The sequence below is a fragment of the Rhincodon typus genome, chromosome 24, assembly GCF_021869965.1.
Source record: "Rhincodon typus isolate 14 chromosome 24, sRhiTyp1.1, whole genome shotgun sequence".
Taxonomy (NCBI): Eukaryota; Metazoa; Chordata; class Chondrichthyes; order Orectolobiformes; family Rhincodontidae; genus Rhincodon; species Rhincodon typus.
This window is the reverse complement of record NC_063355.1, coordinates 9273560-9293224: the sequence shown is the minus strand read 5'-3', so window position 1 is coordinate 9293224 and position 19665 is coordinate 9273560. Positions and strand designations below refer to the sequence as shown.

Sequence of the window (19665 nt, the reverse complement as noted above, 5' to 3'; positions counted from 1 at the left end):
GTTCGAGATAGACAGACCCACGGAATATCACACCAAAAGTTAAGGGAACTTTTAACAACAGTATTTCAAAGGGAGGAAGAGGCAAGTTCTAAACAGACTGGACCGTGACCTCTTGTGACTACAAAGATACCGAGGAGCTGATGGTCCATTCTCAACAGCAAGTCACCCCTGTAAATTATGTCCCAAACTACAAATTAAATCAGTGTTCTTCTTGTTTAAGAATACACAAAGACAGGGGTTAAAAGGTCAGTTTCAGTTCTACTGGAGTGAGCTAGTGGGACTGAAACTCCTGTGCATGGACTAGTGGAACTGTGGTTCTCAGATGCACACTAGCCTGGGCTTAAAGCTCATGGTCGAAGAGCCCTTGTGATGCAGGTCAAAGGGACACTGCCACTCTGAGTACTAGCAGCCAGTTAGCTAGCGAGCCAGGCAAAAGGAAGCAAGATCAACAAAGGGACTTCCCCTCACTCTGAATAGTGGAATTCAGTCATGATCAAAAGGGAATCAGAACAACAGAATCACAACCAACCTACAAAACAAAGAATCTTGAACCTAACTGTTCAAATACCAAGGTGATGCAACCGGTAACCTCCACGACATTGATTTGCATGTATCATTATATTTAATTTTGTATTTTTGAATTCACCTCCAATTTCTAATCATATATGTGTGTTGCACTGCTACTACTTCTTGCATTTGCTTCTTAACAAACTCATTCTGTGTGTTAACTCAAAAAACCCTGGCTAAATTCACTCCTTTGAAAACATAAAAGTGTATTCAGGTCTGGGAGAAAGGCATCCACAATGGGTGGGAACCTTTTTAGAAGTAACCTTGATGTGACCAACAGAGGGGATGGGTGAATAGAGTAGAGGAGCCCATTTGTCCCTCCTCACCTGGGAGCTTAATGATTTGCAAATGTTTTTGGAATGGTCTGGAACTGTAACAAATTGGGGAATCTTGCCTAGAGTCTGGGCATGAATAGTCAGGTGAAAAACCGTCTGAGGCAGTTTCTACATTCTGTATCCAGTACACATACATATCTCATTCCCTTGTGCATGTGTAGACAATTCTTGACTTGAATACACAACAATGCACAGGACTAGAGATACTCAGTACCAGAAAATGTGAAGAGTTTAACCCACCCAATTGCCAGGATGTGGGCCGTTAAGATCACCCAAGATTCTAAGTCATCAATTCTAACCTGCTTTCCTGAGCAGACAATGAGGACACCTTCCCACAATAGTAATTACACCTCAAAATGATTCACTGGCTGGAAGGTACTTTGAGCTTAGGCCTCCACAGATCTGAAAGTGATCCCCCACTCCCTCCCAACACCTCATGCCTGAGGACTATTGCTCAATCTTTCATTCTTCCCACTGATTTGACCAGTGGGATTTAAATGAGGCCTGGGAGTTAAGATTTCAGGAGCAGCAAGTGAATTTATAACTCATTTTATCTCTGGACTTAAAACTGAAGCACCAGTATGTAGCTTCTGGCTCATACACAAAACATCAGGCACACAGACATTGGCTTGTGCATTAACCACACATATACAAAGCACTAACAGCCCACTCACAGATCCTGCTTCTAGACATTAAAGTCTATTAATAAAGATATCTGATACGAAGACAAACCATCAGATTATGTTTATTAAAGCCAACAGTACTGAACTAAAATACAACAAAATAAATTTGCGATAAATGATCATCCCTGTCAGATGAAATCAAACATCAAATCAATGCAGAAAAACAAAAAGACAGTGATGTGTACTCACTGAAATGCCCGTGTCCTTGTTCAGAATTACTTGAAGAAGATGTGGCGGCAGAATAGGTGGCGTTTTAATCCTCTCCTCAGGTTTGTACACATATGGATCCTGATGGTACGGGCCAGGGGGAGAGCTTGACAGATCTGAGGAAAATCAATTGACTTACTTATACCAGCACTGAGACAGATGAGCAACGCTGTGCCTTTCCCTAAAACAAAGAGGAAAAACAAAGCATACGGGGGCTTGAGGAGTCAAAATGCCCTGGAATAAAGAATAGTTCTTAAAAAGGAGGATCAGGCAGGCGTAAATGCAGAACAGTACGAGATAAGTTTGGAGTCCACGTATGTGCATATGCCAAATGCTGCAAATAAAGCTGACTATCTGCAGGCACAAATTGCCACACGGGACTAAAGGAGCAGTGGATTGACAACTTAATTTTTCTGATGTAGAAGATATTCAGGAAAGTTTGAAGGAAAAAAGGTGATACCAGTATTGATTAAATGATAATTCCTCAACTGTAGCTTTGGTGCCAAGTTCAGGAAAAAAGCAAATTTCCAGGTAATTTACAGAAAGAACACCACAGAGTAATGATAATGGAGAATTTCAAATATCTGAAAATAGCTAGGATTGTAATTGTGTAAAGCACAAGATAGGTGGATGGGGAAAGAGACTAATTCTTGAAATGTATACAGAAGAACTTTATTGATCAGTGTGTTGCTAGTTCAATGTGGAAGAAAAAGCAGAGTTGGGAAATGAGGTGGGACAAATGAGGCATGTTTCAGGGAGGAAAGAATTTGGGAAACAGTATTCATAATATCAGGTTTCAAAGAGTTATGGAAAAGGGGCAGGATACAACCAGTCACAAAAATACTAACAGGAGGAAGGTTAACTTCAGCAGGTTGGAGAGAGATCTGGGGCAGGTGGATTGAAATCAAAATTGGTGGATAAAATTGTTATTGGAAAGGATGCCTTCAAAACAAAAAAGGAAATATTGGCTACAGAGTAGTGGATGTACTGCTGCAACTCACCAAGGCTCCTTTGACAGCATCTTCCAAATATACAGTCTCAATGAAATAGAAAAACAAAGGCAGCAAATTCTGCTCCAGACTATACAATATCCTGACTTGGAACTATGGCTTTTTTTACTGCCACTATAGTTCTGGAACTCCCTTCTTAACAGCACCATGGGTCTACCTACACCAGATAGGCAGCTGTAGTTCAAGAAAGCAGCTCAACATTACCTTCAACGGCAATTAGAGACGGGCAACAAATGGTGACTTGGTCAATGAGACACTCATCCCAGAAATGAACAAATAGTTGTTGGTGGTGGTGAAGATCAGGAGGTAAGGGCATTCAAACTTATAGCTCTCTGGATGATTAAAGATATAGAAAGTTAAACATGAAACAGAAAAAGTCAGCTGATGACATTTGTTAAGTTAATAATGCAATTGAAAACCAATCTGAAAATAGAAAGGACAGAGAATATCCAAAAGGGAACAAGAAGGGTAAAGACAGAACATGAGAACAGATAGGCTGGTAACATAAAAGGGAATTCAGAAGTATTCTGTAACCAGATAAATAGTAAAATGATAGTTAAAGGAAGGATGGAATTGATTCAGGATCAAAGAAGATTTTCTTGCTGAGTCAGGGGCATGGCTGAGGTCGAATAACTAACTTGCTGCTGTCTTCATTAGAACAGATGATGCTGTCAATGTAACAGGAAAGGAGGTGGTAATCAATGTTGGATAGGATACAAATAGATTTTTAAAAAGGATGGTACTTAAAGATATTGTTAGACCATGACAGTCTACAATGGATACATTCTGAGTTGCTAAGGAAATGCAGACTGGTCACAATCTTCCAATTCTCCTCAGATATTGAGCCAATCCAAGAGGACTGTGGGATTGCAATTGCCTTTAAAAAACAGGAGGGATAAACCCAGCAACTGTAGGCTCAACCATCTACGACGGGTAAACTTTCAGAGACCATCATCATAGACAAAATTCATTGTGCTGGAAAAACTATGGGTCACTATATGAAAGCTAGCACTAAGATAAAAGCATACAACAGCGAAGGGGGCGATCATAAATTTTCAGAAATCTATTGCAAAGATGAGTCTTGTTTGACTCAAAACATTAACTTTATTTTTATCCCCACAGATGCTACCAGACCTTTTCCAGCACTTTTGGTTTTTAATGAATGCTAGCACTGATTTATTAAAAGTAACGCTTGTTTCACTAATTAGATTGGGAGATTTTGGTGAAGTAACAGAGTCGAAGAGGGTAGTGCAATTGATTTACATACAGACTTTCAAAAGAGTGTTTGACAAAGTACAAACAGGCCTGTTAGCATAATTAAAGCTAATAGAGTGTGGTGGTGAATGGTGTTTTACAGATTGGAATGAGGCTAACCCAGGGCTCGCTATTAGGCCGCTATTCTTTATGACTTGTGCTTTTGGACAATAATTTCAAATTTGTGGATGAATACTCCGCCAAGAATAGTTAACAATATGGAGGGTAGTAACAGAATTTCAGGAAGACATAAACAGATTTGTGAATTGGGCAGAGGTGTCGTGATGAAATGTAAATGGAGAGAACATAGGAACAGGAGTATACCATTCAGACCTTTGAACCTGCTCTGCCAGTTTAGATTATATTTGATCATCATCTCAATGCTAATTTCTGGCACTGTGTAACCCTTGATGTCGCTAGTATCTGAAGCATACTCAATGATTAAGCTTTCAGAGTCCTCCAGGGAAGAAAATTCCAAAGATTCACTACTTCCTGAATGTAGATATTCCTCCTCATCTGACTGTGTCCCTCATTGTAAAACTATCCCCTCTGGTTCTAGACCTCCCAAGGGGGAACATCTCAAAGATACGGGCCCAGACCACAATCTCCCCTCATAGGACATGCCCACTGTCCCAGAAATTATTCTAGTAAACCTCTGCTACCCTCTCTCTTTTCTCTTTCATGGGTTAAGGGACTAAAATGACACACAACGTACTAGGTGCAGTCTCACCAAGGTTCAATACAATTGAAGTAAGACAATTTTACTGCTGTACATAAATCCTCTTGTGCTAAAGGACAACAAACCAATTGCTTGCTGTACCTGCATGGTGGCTTTTTGTGATTTATGAATGAGGTCATCCAAGTCCCTTTGGACAGTGACATTTCCCAATCTCTCATCTTTTAAGAAATAATCTGTTTCTCCATTTATCCTACCTTAACCACATTTGCCCACACTATATTCCATCTGCCATTTTCTTGGCCAGTCAGTCTGTCTAAATCACCTTGAAGCCCCTTTGCATGCCCCTCACAGCTCTCATTCCCAATGTGGTGTCGCTCACAAACTTGGAATGATTACACAGAGACCCCTCATCGAAATCAATGACATAGATTGTCCAGCTTGGTCCCAAGCACTGATCCTTGTGATGCCCACTGGTCACAAACTGCCAAACTGAGCACAATCCACTTGTCCCTACTCTGTTTATATCGTGTTAACCAATCCTCAATCCATGTTAACATGTTACCCATTACTCCTTATGTTCTAATTTTGTTCACTAACCTCCCGGGTGAGACCTTATTGAAATCCTTCAGAAAACCCAAATACATCACGTTGGCTAGTTCTATGTTATCCTTAGGGGGAGGTGTACCATAGCCACAGTGTCACTGGATTAGTGATCCAGAAGCCCAGGCTTAAGTTCTGGGGACATGGATTCAAATCCCACATGGCACTTATACAGTCATAGAGCACAGAAACAGACTCTTCAGTCCAACTCTTCCTCACTGATCAGATATCCCAATCTGACCTAGTCCCATTTGCCAATGTTTGACCCATATCCCTCTAAACCCTTCCTATTCATATATCCATCCAGATGCCTTTTAAATGTTGTAATTGTACCAGCCTTCCATATATGCACTACCCTCTGTGTGAAAGTAATACCCCTCAGGTCCTTTTTAAATCTTTCCCCTCTGGCCTCAAGCCTATGCTCTCTGGATTTGGACTCCCCCACCCTAGGAAAAAGACCTTGGCTATTCACGCTATCATGGTACTTATGCTTTTATAAACCTCTATAAAGTCATGAATCAGCCTCCAACGCTCCAGAAAAAATATTCAGCTTCAATATTCAGCCTCACCCTATAGCTCAAAACCCTCCAATCCCAGAAACATCCTTGTAAATCCTTTCTACACCCTGTCAACTTTAACATCTTTCCTATAGTTTGGCGACCAGAATTGTACGCAGTATTCTAAAAGTGGCCTAAGCAATGTTCTGTACAGCTGGAACATGACATGCCAACTCCTACACTCAATGTTCTGACCAATAAAGGCAAGCAAGGAACTATGCACCTGCATCCCTAGGTCTCTTTGTTTGGCAACACTCCCCAGGGCCCTACCATTAAATGTATGGATCCTACCATGATTTGCTTTACCAAAATGCTACACCTCACATTTATCTAAATTAAACTCCATCCGCCATTCCTTGGGCCATTAGTCCATCTAAACCAGGTCCTGTTGAACTCTGAGATAATCTTCTTTGCTGTCCACTACACCACCTATTTTGGTGTCGGCTGCAAACTTACCAACCATACCTCCTATATTCACATCCAAATTATTTATATCAATGACAAAATGCAGTGGACACAGCATTGATCCTTGTGGCACATCACTGGTCACAGGCCTCCAGTCTGAAAAGCAACCCTCCACCACCACCCTCAGTCTCCTACTTTCAAGCCAATTTTGTATCCAATTGGCTAGCTCCCCCTGGATCCCATGTGATATAACCTTACTAACAAGGCTACCAGGTGGAACCTTGTCTTGGTGAAATCTGAATTCAGTAAAATTCTGGAATAACAAGTTGTCTCATGGTGACCATGTATCCACTGCTGATTGTCATAAAATCCCATCTGGTTCCTACATGTGGCTCCAGACCCACAGCAACGTGATTGACTCTTAAATGCCCTCTGGCTTATCCAGTAAAGTCCACATCCCACGAACAACTAAAAAAAACTGTTAGTAATATCTTCAAAAAAAAACTCCAGCGGTGTTGTTAAATTTATTTCCAAAATCCATTATGTTTCAAAACAATGAATTAACTGGACAAAGTGTGCAGTTTTCATTTCCTTTATGATAGATTCAGAATTTTCTACTCCTGAAGTCAGGTTAAAGGTCATTAGTTCCCAGTTTTCACTCTCCTTCCTTTCGTAAATAGCGAGGTTACATGTGAAACCCTGCAAAACTGCAGGCAGCATTGCAGAATTCGTAGAATTTTGGACGATGATTACCAATGTATGTTGATGTAGATCATTGGGCACTGGGATGTGTCAACTTTCACTGCTATTAATTTTTCACCAATACTAATTTCTTTCAGTTCTATCCCATGGATCATAGAATCATACAGAGCAAAAGAGGCCCATCAAGTCTGTACCGCTAAAAAGAATATCACTGCCTACTTGAGCCCCACTTTCCTGCACTAGGCCTTGAATGTTATGCCATTTCAGGTGCTCATCCAACTACTTTACAAAGGTTGTGAGGTTACCTGCCTCAACTAACTACCTCAGCAGTGCACTCTGGATGGCCACCACCTACTGAGTGAAAATGCTTTTTCCTCAAATCCCCTCCTACCTTTCACTTTAAAAGTGTACCCCTTCAACTAAGGGGAACAGCTCCTCTCTATCCACGCTGTCCATGCCTCTCAATCTTCACCTCAATCAGGTTCACCTCAACCTTCTCTGTTTCAAATACAACAACCAGCTTATCTGGCATCTATTCATAGCTGAAATGCTCCAGCCCAGGCAACATCATGGTCAATCTCCTCTGCATCGCCTCCAGTGTAATCACATCACCAACGAGGAGGTGATGGCCTAGTGATAGTATCACTAGACTATTAATCCAGAAACTCAGCTAATGCTCTGGAGATCCAGGTTCAAATCCCTCCATGGCAGATGATGGAATTTGAATTCAATTTGAAAAAAAATCTAGAATTGAGAATCTACTGATGACTGAAACCATTGCTGATTATCGGAAAAATAAGAGCATAAGAACTAGGAGCAGGAGTAGGCCATTTGGCCCCTCGAGCCTGCTCCGCCATTTAATAAGATCATGGCTGATCTTTGAGACTCAGCTCCACTTACCCGCCCACTCACCATAACCCTTAATTCCTTTACTGTTCAAAAATTTATCTAGCCTTGCCTTAAAAGCATTCAGTGAGGTAGCTTCAGCCGCTTCACTGGGCAGGGAATTCCACAGATTCACAGATTTGGGTGAAGAAGTTCCTCCTGACCTCAGTCCTACATCTGCTTCCCTTTATTTTCAGGCTATGCCCCCTAGTCCTAGTTTCACCTGCTAGTGGAAACAACCTCCCTGCCTCCACCTTATCTATTCCCTTCATAATCTTATATGTTTCTATAAGATCTCCCCTCATTCTTCTGAATTCCAATGAGTATAATCCCAGTCTACTCAGTCTCTCCTCATAATCCAACCCTCTCAACTCTGGAATCAACCGAGTGAATCTCCTCTGCACCCCCTCCAATGCTAGTATATCTCTTCTCAAGTAAGGAGACCAAAACTGCACACAGTACTCCAGGTGTGGCCTCACCAGGACCCTATACAGCTGCAGCATAGCCTCTCTGTTTTTAAACTCCATCCCTTGAGCAATGACAGACAAAATTCCATTTGCCTTTTTAATTACCTGCTGCACCTGCAATCCCACCTTCAGCGATTCATGCACAAGGACACCCAAGTCCCTCTGCACAGCAGAGTGCTGCAATTTTTTACCATTTAAAACATAGTCCATTTTGCTGTTATTCCTACCAAAATGGATGACCTCACACTTATCAACATTGTACTCCATCTGCCAGACCTTTGCCGACTCACTTAGACTATCTATATCCCTCTGCAGACTTTCATTGTCTTCTGCACACTTTGCTCTACCACTCACCTTAGTGTCATCTGCAAATTTTGACACACCACACTTAGTCCCCAACTCCAAATCATCTATGTAAATTGTAAACAATTACAGTCCCAACACTGATCCCTGAGGCACACCACTAGCCACTGACCACCAACCAGAAAAATACCCATTTACCCCTACTCTTTGCTTTCTACTGGTCAACCAATCCTCTATCCATGCCAATACATTACCTGTGATACCATGCAACTTTATCTTATGTAGCTGCCTTTGGTGTGGCACCTTGTCAAATGCCTTCTGGAAATCCAGATACACCACATCCACAGGTTCCCCATTGTCCACCATGCAAGTAATATCCTCAAAGAATTCCACCAAATTAGTTAAACATGACCTACCCTTCATGAACCCATGCTGGGTGTTTCCAATGGGACAATTTATATCCAGATGTCTTGCTATTTCTTCCTTAATGATAGATTCAAGCATTTTCCCCACTACCGAAGTTAAGCTAACTGGCCTATAGTTACCTGCTTTTTGTCTACTTCCTTTTTTAAACAGTGGCGTCACATTGGCTGTTTTCCAATCTGCAGGAACCACCCCAGTGTCCAGTGAATTTTGGTAAATAATTACTAGTGCATTTGCTATTTCCCCCATCACCTCTTTTAGTACCCTGGGATGCATTTCATCAGAGCCAGGAGACTTGTCTACCTTTAGCCCCATTAGCTTGCCCAGCACTGCCTCCTTAGTGATGATGATAGTTTCTAGGTCCTCACCTGCTATAACCTTTTTGCCATTAGTTTTCGGCATGTTATTTGTGTCTTCCACAGTGAAGACCGACACGAAATAACTGTTTAATGTCTCGGCTATTTCCTCATTCCCAGTTATTAAATTGGCCTTCTCATCCTCTAAAGGACCAATGTTTACCTTCACCATTCTTTTACGATTTACATATTTATAGAAACTTTTGCTGCCTGTTTTTATATTCTGAGCTAGTTTACTCTCATAATCTATCTTACTTTTCTTTATAACTTTTTTTGTGGCTTTCTGTTGGCCTTTAAAGATTTCCCAGTTTACTAGTCTCCCACTATTCTTTGCTTTTTTGTATGTGTTTTTTTTTCAAATCTGATACTTTCCTTTATTTCCTTCAGGGCTGGCTCTTTCTTTTCCTACAGTTCTTCCTTATCACTGGAATATACTTCTGCTGAGCACTGTGAAAAATCGTTTTGAAAGTCCTCCACTGTTCCTCAATTGACCCACCATAAAGTTTTTGCTCCCATTCTACCTTAGCTAACTCCTCCCTCATTCCTTCATAGTCTCCTTTGTTTAAGCACAGGACACAGGTACTGGATTTGACCTTCTCACACTCCATCTGTATTTTAAATTCGACCATACTGTGATCGCTCCTTCCAAGGATCCCTAACTGTGAGATCATTAATTATTCCGGTCTCATTACACAGGACTAGATCTAGGATAGCTTGCTCCCTTGTAGGTTCCACTACAGATTGTTCAAGGAAATTATCGCGGATGCATTCTATGAACCCCTCCTCAAGGCTGCCATGACCGACCTGGTTTGACCAATTGATATGTAGATTAAAATCCCCCATGATAATTGCTGTACCATTTTTACATGCATTAGCTATTTCTATGTTTATTGCCCGCTCCACCACAATGTCATTATTTGGTGGCCTATAGGCACACCTATCAGTGACTTCTTCTCCCTGCTATTCCTAATTTCCACCCAAATGGATTCAACGTTTTGTTCAGTAGAACCTATATCATCTCTCACTACCGCCCTGATATCTTCCTTAAAAATCAGAGCAACACTACCTCCCTTACCTTCCTGTCTGTCCTTCCGAACAGTTTGATACCCCTGGATATTTAACTCCCAGTCATGACCATCCTGTAACCATGTCTCTGTAATGGCCACTAAATCATATCCATTTGCCATGATTTGCACCGTCAACTCATCCACCTTGTTTCGAATGCTCCAAGCATTCCGATAAAGTGCCCTTATACCAGTTTTTGCACCTTCTTTTTGGGTCCTATTACCTCCATTACTAACAGCTTGAGTTCTCCTCCCCTTTAACATTTTGCCTAATTTTCAATGGAGTTGAAGCTTCCTTGTCACCTGCTAACCTGCTGCTTTGCCTTACATTAATTGTTATTGTCCCTCTACGCTCACTTCTCCCTTCCCCCCCTACTTACTAGTTTAAAGTCCTATTAACTACCCAATTTACCCTTTTCGCCAGAACACTGGACCCAGCCCTGTTCAGGTGGAGTCCATCCCAGTGGTGTAGATCCCTCCTGTCCCAGAACTGATGCCAGTGCCCCATGAAAAGGAAACCCTCTTTCCCACACCACTCTTTTAGTGGGGTAGAAAATCTGGGAGTTAGTGCCAAAATTGTAAGAGCTGTCTCAGACTAGTAAAGCAACAGCTGACATAGTAATACTCACAGAATCATACCTTACAGACAATGACCCAAGCACCACCATCACCATCCCCGGATATGTCCTGGCCCAGTAGCACTGAAAAAGTGGTATACATTGGGAAGTTGCTGCTCTGGCAGTTCTCAACATTGACTCCAGACCCAATGGAGTCTTATCTCACCAAGTTAAACATGGGCAGGGAAACCTCCTGCTGTTTGCCACGTCCCATCCTTCCTCAGCTGATGAATCAGTACTCTTCAGTATTAAACGACACTCGGAGGAGGAAGCTACGGAGGATGGTAAGGGCACAAAATGTACTCTGGGTGGGGGATTTCAATATCCACCAAGAGTGGGTCGGCAGCAGTACGACTGATCGAGCTGGTCGGGTCCTAAAGGACATAGCTGCTAGAGTGGGTCTGTGGAGGGGTGGTGAGGGAACCAACAAGAGGGAAAATATACGTGACCTCATCCTTACCAAACTGCCTGCTGCAGACGCACCTGTCCATGACAGTGCTAGTAAAAGTGACCACTGCACAGTCCCTGTGTAGACACAATCCCACCTTCACATTGAGAATAACCTCCATTATGTAGTGTGGCACTATCACTATGCTAAATGGGACAGACTTCGAACAGATCTAGCAACTCAAGGCTGGGCATCCATGAGGCGCTGTGGGCCATCAACAGCAGCAGGATTGTACTCTAGCACAATCTGCAACATCAAGAGCCAGCATATCCCCCACTCAACCATTACCATCAAGCCAGGCGATCAACCACGGTCCAACGAAGAGTGTAGAAGGGCATGCCAGGAGCAGCACCAGGCACACCTGAAGATGAGGTGCCAACCTGGTGAAGCCACCAAACTTACACGCCAAACAGTATAAGCAGCAAGTGATAGACAGAGCTAAGCAATCCCACAATCAATGAATCAGATCTAAGCTCTACAGTCCTGCCACATCCTGTTCTGAATGGTGGTGGACAATTAAACAACTCACTGGAGGAGGAGGCTCCACAAATATCCCCATCCTCAAAGGTAGAAGAGCTGAACACATCAGTACATAAGATAAGGCTCAAGCATTCACACCAATCTTCAGCCAGAAGTGCCGAGTGGACGATCCACCTCGGCTTTTTCCAGTGGTCCCCAGCGGTCCCCAGCATTACAGATACCAGTCTTCAGCCAATTCGATTCACTCCATGTGAGATCATGAAATGGTTGGAGACACTGGATACTGCAAAGGCTATGGGCCCTGACAACATCACAGCAATAGTACTGAAGACTTGTGCTCCAGAACTTGCCACTCCCCTAGCCAAGCTGTTCCAGTACAGCTACAACACTGGTATCTACCCGGCAATGCGGAAAATTGCCCAAGTATGTCCTGTACACAAAAAGCAGGACAAATCCAACTCAGCCAATTACTACCACATCTGTCTACACTCGGTCATCAGTAAAGTGATGGAAGGTGTTATCAACAGTGCGATCAAGCAGCACCTGCTCAGCAATAACCTGCTCAGTGAAGCCCAGTTTGGGTTCCGCCAGGGCCACTCAGCTCCTGACCTCATTACAGCCTTAGTTCAAACATGGACAAAAGAGCTGAATTCAGGAAGTGAGGTGAGAGTGACAGCCCTTGACATCAAGGCCACATTCAACAAGGTGTGGCATCAAGGAGCCCTAGCAAAACTGGAATCAGTGGGTATCGGGGGCAAAGGCTCCGGTGGTTGGAGTCATACCTGACACTTAGGAAGATGGTCGTGGTTGTTGGAGGTCAGCCATCTCAGCTCCAGGACATCACTGCAGGAGTTCCTCAGGGTAGCGTCCTCGACTCAAACGTCTTCAACTGCTTCGTCAATGACCTTCCCTCCATCATAACGTCAGATGTGGGGATGTTCACTAATGATTGCACAATGTTCAGCACCATTCATGAGTCGTCAGATAATGAAGCAAGTTTAGCAAGATCTGGACAATATCCAGGCTTCAGATGACAAGTGACGTCTGTGTCACATAAATGGCAGGCACTGACCATTTCCGAAAAGAGACAGTGACACTACTATTGCTGAATCACCCACTATCAACTGACCAGAAGCTCAACTGGACTCACCACTTAAACACAGTGGCTCCAGCAGCAGGTTACAGGCTAGGAATATACGGCAAGTAACTCACCTCCTGACCCTACAAAGCCTGTCCATCATCTCCAAGGTACAAACCAGGAGTGTGATGGAATATTCTCCACTTATCTAGACGGGTGCAGCTCCAATAACACTCAAGAAACTTGATACCATCCAGGACAAAATAGCTGGCACCAATTGGCACCATCCATCCACAAGCATCCACTCCCTCCGCCACCGACGCAAAGGAACAGCAGTGTGTAGTATTAGCAAGATGCACTGTACAAATTCATCAATGATCCATAGAAAGCACCATCAAAACCCACATCCACTAGAAGGACAAGGGCAACAGAGACATGGGAACATCGCCACCTGCAAATTCCCCTCCAAGTCACTCACCATCCTGACTTGGAAATACATCGCCGTTCCTTCACTGTCATGGGTCAAAATCCTGGAATTCTCTCCCTAACGGGATTGAGAGTTATATACAGCACATGGACTGCAGCGGTTCAAGAAGGTAGCTCACCACTATCTTCTAAAGGGCAATTAGGAACGGGCAGTAAATGCTTGCCAGCCAGCAACCCCTATGTACCATCAGAAAATAAAAAAGAAATCCATCCTGTAGTTCAGTGACCAGAACTGCACACAGTACTTCAGCAATGGTCTAGAAGTTCTGTACAGCTCCAACATAACCTTCCAGCTCTAACAATCTATGCCATGACTGATAAAGGCAAGTGCCCTCTCTTAACTACCCTATTAGCCTATCCAGCCACTTTTAGAGATCTGCGGTAAAGCACCCCCTGCTCCCCGCTCTCGAACATTTATAGGGATTTCTTGCATCTTCCTGTGAAGGTAGGTACAATAAACTGATTTAGTTTCTCTGCCATTTCCTTGCTGATCATTCCTTGCTGTAATGGATCCACATTTTTTTCTTGCTACTCTTCCTTTTCACATACCTACAGAAGGTTTCACAGTCTGTTTTTATTTTTCTTGCTAACTTACATTCATACATTCTGTTCTCCCTATCAGTTTCTTCAAATTCTAAATAAATAACAATACTAAAATGCTCCTAATCCTCAGGTTTACTGCTTTCTTTGGCAACTTTATAGGTCTTCTCCTTTGATCTGATACAACCTTCAACTTCCTTTCCTTTTAGATTTTTGTGCTTTAAAGGAATGCATTTATTTATTTATATAATAAATCCATCAGTATGTATTTACACACTAATAAACCACGTAATAGTTTGAATTAGTAGACATTGCCTGTCAACTATCACACCTTTTTCTCAGTATTCTCCCAGTTCATCACAGCCATTTTGCCCCTCATAGGTTCTTAGTTTCATTTGTTTAGATTAAGATCCTAATTTTGGATTGAAAGTATGAAGTTAATCGTTTGACAGGAAGACTGAGGAGAGGCAATACGAACAAAATGGTACAATTTTAAAATGGGTACAAGAAGAGAGACCTGGAGATGTATATACACAAAACCTTCGCCTGATGCGCAAGTTGAGAAAGCTGTTAAAAACAGCATATGGGTTCCTTGGCTTTAGTAACAGGGGCATCGAGTACAAAAGCGAGTAAATCATGTTAAATCTTAGTAAAGCACTGATTAGGTCTCAAATACCCAGGTTGTGTGTTCAATTCTGGGCACCACACTTTATAAAGATGTTCAGAACTTGACAGGACACAGAAGAGAATTATCGGAGAGACGGGAGACTTCAGTTAATTGGAGAGATTGGAGATACTGGAGTTATTCCCCATAGGAAAGAAGGTTAAGTGGAGATTGGATGGGGCTGTTCAAATCATGAATGGTTCTGGTACAGTAAATAAGGAGAAACTATTTTGAGTGGCAGAAGGGTTGGCAACAGAGGGATACAAATTTAACCAAAAGAACCGGTGGCAACTTGAGGAAATGATTTTACACAGTGAGTTGTGTTTTGGAACGCAATGCCGGAGAGGGTGACTGAAGCTGATTCAATGGCATCCTTCAAAAGAGAACTGGCTAAATTGATGGGAACAGACGTACATGGCCTTGGGGGAAGGAAAAACAGGGAAGTGGGTTTAATTGGATGGCTCTACCAAAGAGCTGACACCAACACAGCGACAAAATGGTTTCCATCTATGCTGCATATTTGAGATTCATTCTGTCCTAATTGACATTCTCTCCATTCTACTTGGGACCCACCTGACACATCTGAACTTTTCTGTGAATCCACCATCAGTGCATCAAACACTTCAAAATCAGTTCGGGCCACCCGGATAACGTTATTGATGGTACCAAGCTGGCTTGTGGTAACGGGCTGCAGACAAGACAACACATAAAACAGACAACAGTCAGGAATCACAACCACAGGCAATGTTGGACTCCCAGGCAGCCCAGATGTTTGACACCATCATTGTCACATGTAAAAATCACGCTATAGCCCAGTCCCAAGGTCACCAACATTCATTGGCGACCTACCCAAACTAGAACATAATGCATGCAGGCTATTTTCCAAGGCTATCTTCTCTCCATAAAGATGCTAACTGCAAAGGTAGTGAGTTCCTGCTTCTGGAAGTAGTTCTGTGGGCTATCTGTAAGGACACAGGTCAAAAAGACTTGGCAAAGCACTGGTTTTCCGTTCATCTGGTCCAGCCTTCAATATCACTAGATAGTCTTAGTATTCTTGCCGTAATCTTTGAAAGACAAAATCAGGCCACTTGTCCATGTCCTAAACACAGCCCATTAAAGCCTCCGACCCTATAATGCGATTGAATAAGGCAGCACCACCTCCAATTCTATCAGACCATCTCAACTTGCCTACAATCAGCAGCATCTCATACCTCTGATGTATCATGGGTCCACTGGCCATCCACATAGAACTTATATTGATGCTCACCCTCTGGTAGGTCCAAAATCGCCACAAAGTTATTGTGGCTATGGGGAAGAAAAAACAAAGAGAAGATAGTAAACATGAAATTAAAATATCTCTTTTTTCATCACCTGTAGGCAGAAGACAGTATAGGAAACACGCCAGCTGTTTAGAAGTCTCTACGATTTACCAAGTGTAGTTTGATAGCATTGTTGACAAGACCTTACCTTACTTTCATTAGTAAAATGATGGGGTGGTATTTTGTAGACGCCTGGGCAATTTTCCACATTGTTGCATAGATACCAGTTCTTGTAGCTGCACTGGAAAAGCTTGGCCTGGGCACAGCTAGTTCTTCCACAATACAGGCAGGACGTTGCTGTATCCAGTGCACTTAGCTATTTCTTAAAATCATAAAGATCTGCAATAATGGGGACCCCAGAAGGAGGTTTAGATGGATCATCTATTTGGCTCTTCTGGGTGAAAGATTCAGCCTAATTTTGTTTATTCATTGGAGAGCTAGGCTACCCCATCTACGAGTCATACAGTATGGAAATTGACCCTTCAGTCCAACTCGTCCAAGTTGCCTAAACTAAACTAGCCCCACTCGCCTACGTTTGGCCCTATCCCTCAAACCATTCCTATTCATATACTTATCCAGATATCTTTCAAATGTTGTTAACTATATCTGCATCCACCACTTTCTCTGGCAGTTCATTCCACACACACAAATCTCTCACTGCGTAAAAACCGTTGCCCCTCATGTCCTCTTAAAACCTTTCTCCTCACGCCTTAAAAATATGCCCCCTAGTTTTGAACTCCCCCACCCTAGGGAAATGACCCTGGTCATTCACCTTATCTGAGATGTTTGTAGAACATCCTGATAGTTGGTCATTTGTCCACTGACATTCCTGACTGAATGTGGCATGACTGCAGAGTTTGATCGCATCCACTGGTCAGGAGATTTGTTATAGATTGAGCTAACCAACCTGCTTTTACTGTTTAGCACGCAAGTTATCCCAGGTTCACCAAGCTGGCACATCACTTTTAGGTATGCCTGGTGCTTGCTTTTAGCATGCTCCCCTATACTCCTCAGATAGCCACAACTTGGGTTACCCTGGTTTGAAGCTAATGACAAGAATGAGAGATGACCTAGGCTGTTTTGCCAACTACAATTCTGCTGCTGATGTTCCATGACACCTGTGGATGTCTAAATATGAGCTTCCAGATCTGTTATTAATCCATCCTGTTAATTATCATAGTGACAGCGCCACACAACATAGCAAAAGGTACCTTCAGTGAGAAAGCAAGCCGCATTTTCACAAGATTATGCGGTGATCATTTCTGCCTCTGGCAGAATGGGCCTGTGACAAGTGGTGACAGAATCAACAAGGAGGAAAGACCTACTACAACTTGTCTTCACTATTTGCACTAACCTTACCTAAGCGTGTGCCAGTTTTCAGCAGCATTCTTAAGATCCCCTGCTATTACAATCCTGAACCTAAGACCCTAGGCACCAAGTGTATATAACCAGCATTAAGCCAACACTATCAGCTAGTCCCCTGTAGTCACTGCAGGTGGCAGTTCAAACTTGTGCCAAGCTGGTAATCAGGAATCGAGAGAAAATTATGAAAGCACCTACCTTCTGGTAAGTGGGATTTTGTTGGTCCAGCCATTAAAGGATCCAGAGATAAAGACTTCTTTCCCACCTCCTTTCCACCGAAAGACTGTTGGGCGAGCCTGTTTGGAAATTTTGTCAGAAACTTCTAAGTCATGCTGCCAGGCCAAGTACTCCTTCTCCAATGGGGCCTTGAAAACAGAAGACAACAGTGAAAAGTAATTCAGTCACTGTGTATCCTTTAAACATTAATATCTCCAATCAGTTTTGCTTAGATTGTTGAACTAAGATTAGAAAAAAATTATTGGAAAAAAAAAAACTTGATGTCATTCATCACACCCTTTCAGGTAAATGTATAGAAAAATCTAACTCACTGATAAATCACAAACTTTCATTAAAGAAAGGCCAAGAATTAAAGTCCCTATGGTGACAACGCAGAGTAGCAGTAATAATGCAACAGTCAGATTTAGCATCCAGCTTTAAGTGAGGATTCTGTTACCAACCAATACTCTCTGCCTCTCTTAAAAGACCATATATGCTGACCCTAGAGATAACGTCCACACTCCTCCATAAGGTTGAGTTTACCCTGCCAACACTCACTATCTGGACTCAAACGAATAGTGACTTCTCGGTCAGATTAAACACAGCAGGTTGAAGCCATACTGGCTTAGACAGCAGCGCCAGAATTGGAAAAAACACCACAATCCTGTGTAGAGATACCATTACTTTGATTTCCTCAGCATGAAAGATGTCAGCATCCTCTGGGCTATCCATCAGAATCTTTGGCCGGTCATGCTCTTTGGTATGAATAGCGCTGCCAGTACTGTCCCTCCGAGGGGTTTTGTGAACCCCTTGGCGGTCCATCGCCGCACGTTCACTGCTTGTGTTACCCATCTTTCTTTCTTTGTTTCTTTCTTCAGCGTATCAAATTTCTAACTGAAGCAAACAGAAGAAAAAGATCAATTTGAGAAAATCCAGACATATGGTTTATATTAGTCACTGAACATAATTCTCGGGGGACTATCTGAACAGAGTTTACACATTCACCCCATGCCTGCACGGGTTCCCTCTGGGTGCTGCAGTTTCCTCCCACAGTACCAAGAAGGATGTTGTCAGGATTGCAGGGTTTGAGCTATAGGAGGAGGCTGAATAGGCTGGGGCTATGTTCCCTGGAGCATTGCAGGTTGAGGGGTGACCTTACAGAGGTTTATAAAATCATGAGGGACATGGTTAGGGTGAATAGTCAAGGTCTTTTCCCCAGAGTAGGGGAGTCCAAAAATCGAGTGCATAGGTTTAAGGTTAAAAGGGAAAGATATAAAAGGGGCCTAATGGGCAGCTTTCTCATGCAGAGGGTGGTGCATGTATGGAATGAGTTGCCAGAGGAAGTGGTGGAGGCTGGTACAATTACAACATTTAAAAGGCATCTGCATGGGTACATAAATAGGAAGCGTTTACAGGGATGTGACACAAATGCTGGCAAATGGGACTAGATTAACTTAGGATGTCTGGGTTGGCACAGACGAGTTAGACCGAAGGGTCTGTTTCTGTGCTGTACATCTCTATGATTCTACGTGCAGCTTTGGCAGGTTGGCCAAGTAGAATTGTCCATAGTGTCCAAGGATGTGTAAGCTAGGTGCATCAGCCATGGGAAATGCAGGGTTACAGGGAAAGGGTACAGGGGTGGGTCCGGGTGGAATGCTCTTCAGAGGGTCAGTGTGGACTTGATGGTTCCAATAGCCTGCTTCCACACCGTAGGGAATCTATTATCCTATAATGTTGGAAAGAAAGTGAGGACCAGGGGGTGTGGGGAAGAAGAAAATGGCAACTAGATGGTGGTTGGATGGGGGCCAGGGCTATATATGCAGTTGGGTGGGGGTGGGGAAGTAGGACATTGGGAATGGGACATGGGGAATTGGGATGTTCGGGTGGGGAACAGGACGTGGGGAACAGGACATGGGGAACGGGGACGTTCGGGTGGGGAACGGGGACGTTCGGGTGGG

The 19665-nt window shown here is 43.0% G+C and overlaps 1 protein-coding gene across 5 annotated transcripts in view; it reads right to left on the bottom strand.

The window, feature by feature from the left end:
• prkab1a (protein kinase, AMP-activated, beta 1 non-catalytic subunit, a) overlaps nucleotides 1-19665 on the bottom strand; it is a 29617-nt gene that overhangs the window by 4470 nt on the left and 5482 nt on the right. For 2 of the 5 annotated variants that reach the window (XM_048611324.1, XM_048611327.1), the window contains exons 2-6: nucleotides 18386-18601; nucleotides 17690-17856; nucleotides 16022-16115; nucleotides 15384-15498; nucleotides 1775-1908 (exon numbers count right to left, since the gene is read on the bottom strand). In XM_048611324.1, coding sequence (XP_048467281.1) covers nucleotides 1775-1908; nucleotides 15384-15498; nucleotides 16022-16115; nucleotides 17690-17856; nucleotides 18386-18559 — 684 coding nt within the window. In that variant the 5' untranslated portion in view covers nucleotides 18560-18601. The remainder of the gene's footprint in view (nucleotides 1-1774; nucleotides 1909-15383; nucleotides 15499-16021; nucleotides 16116-17689; nucleotides 17857-18385; nucleotides 18602-19665) is intronic. The other 3 variants (XM_048611326.1, XM_048611328.1, XM_048611325.1) reach the window with 2 other exon arrangements.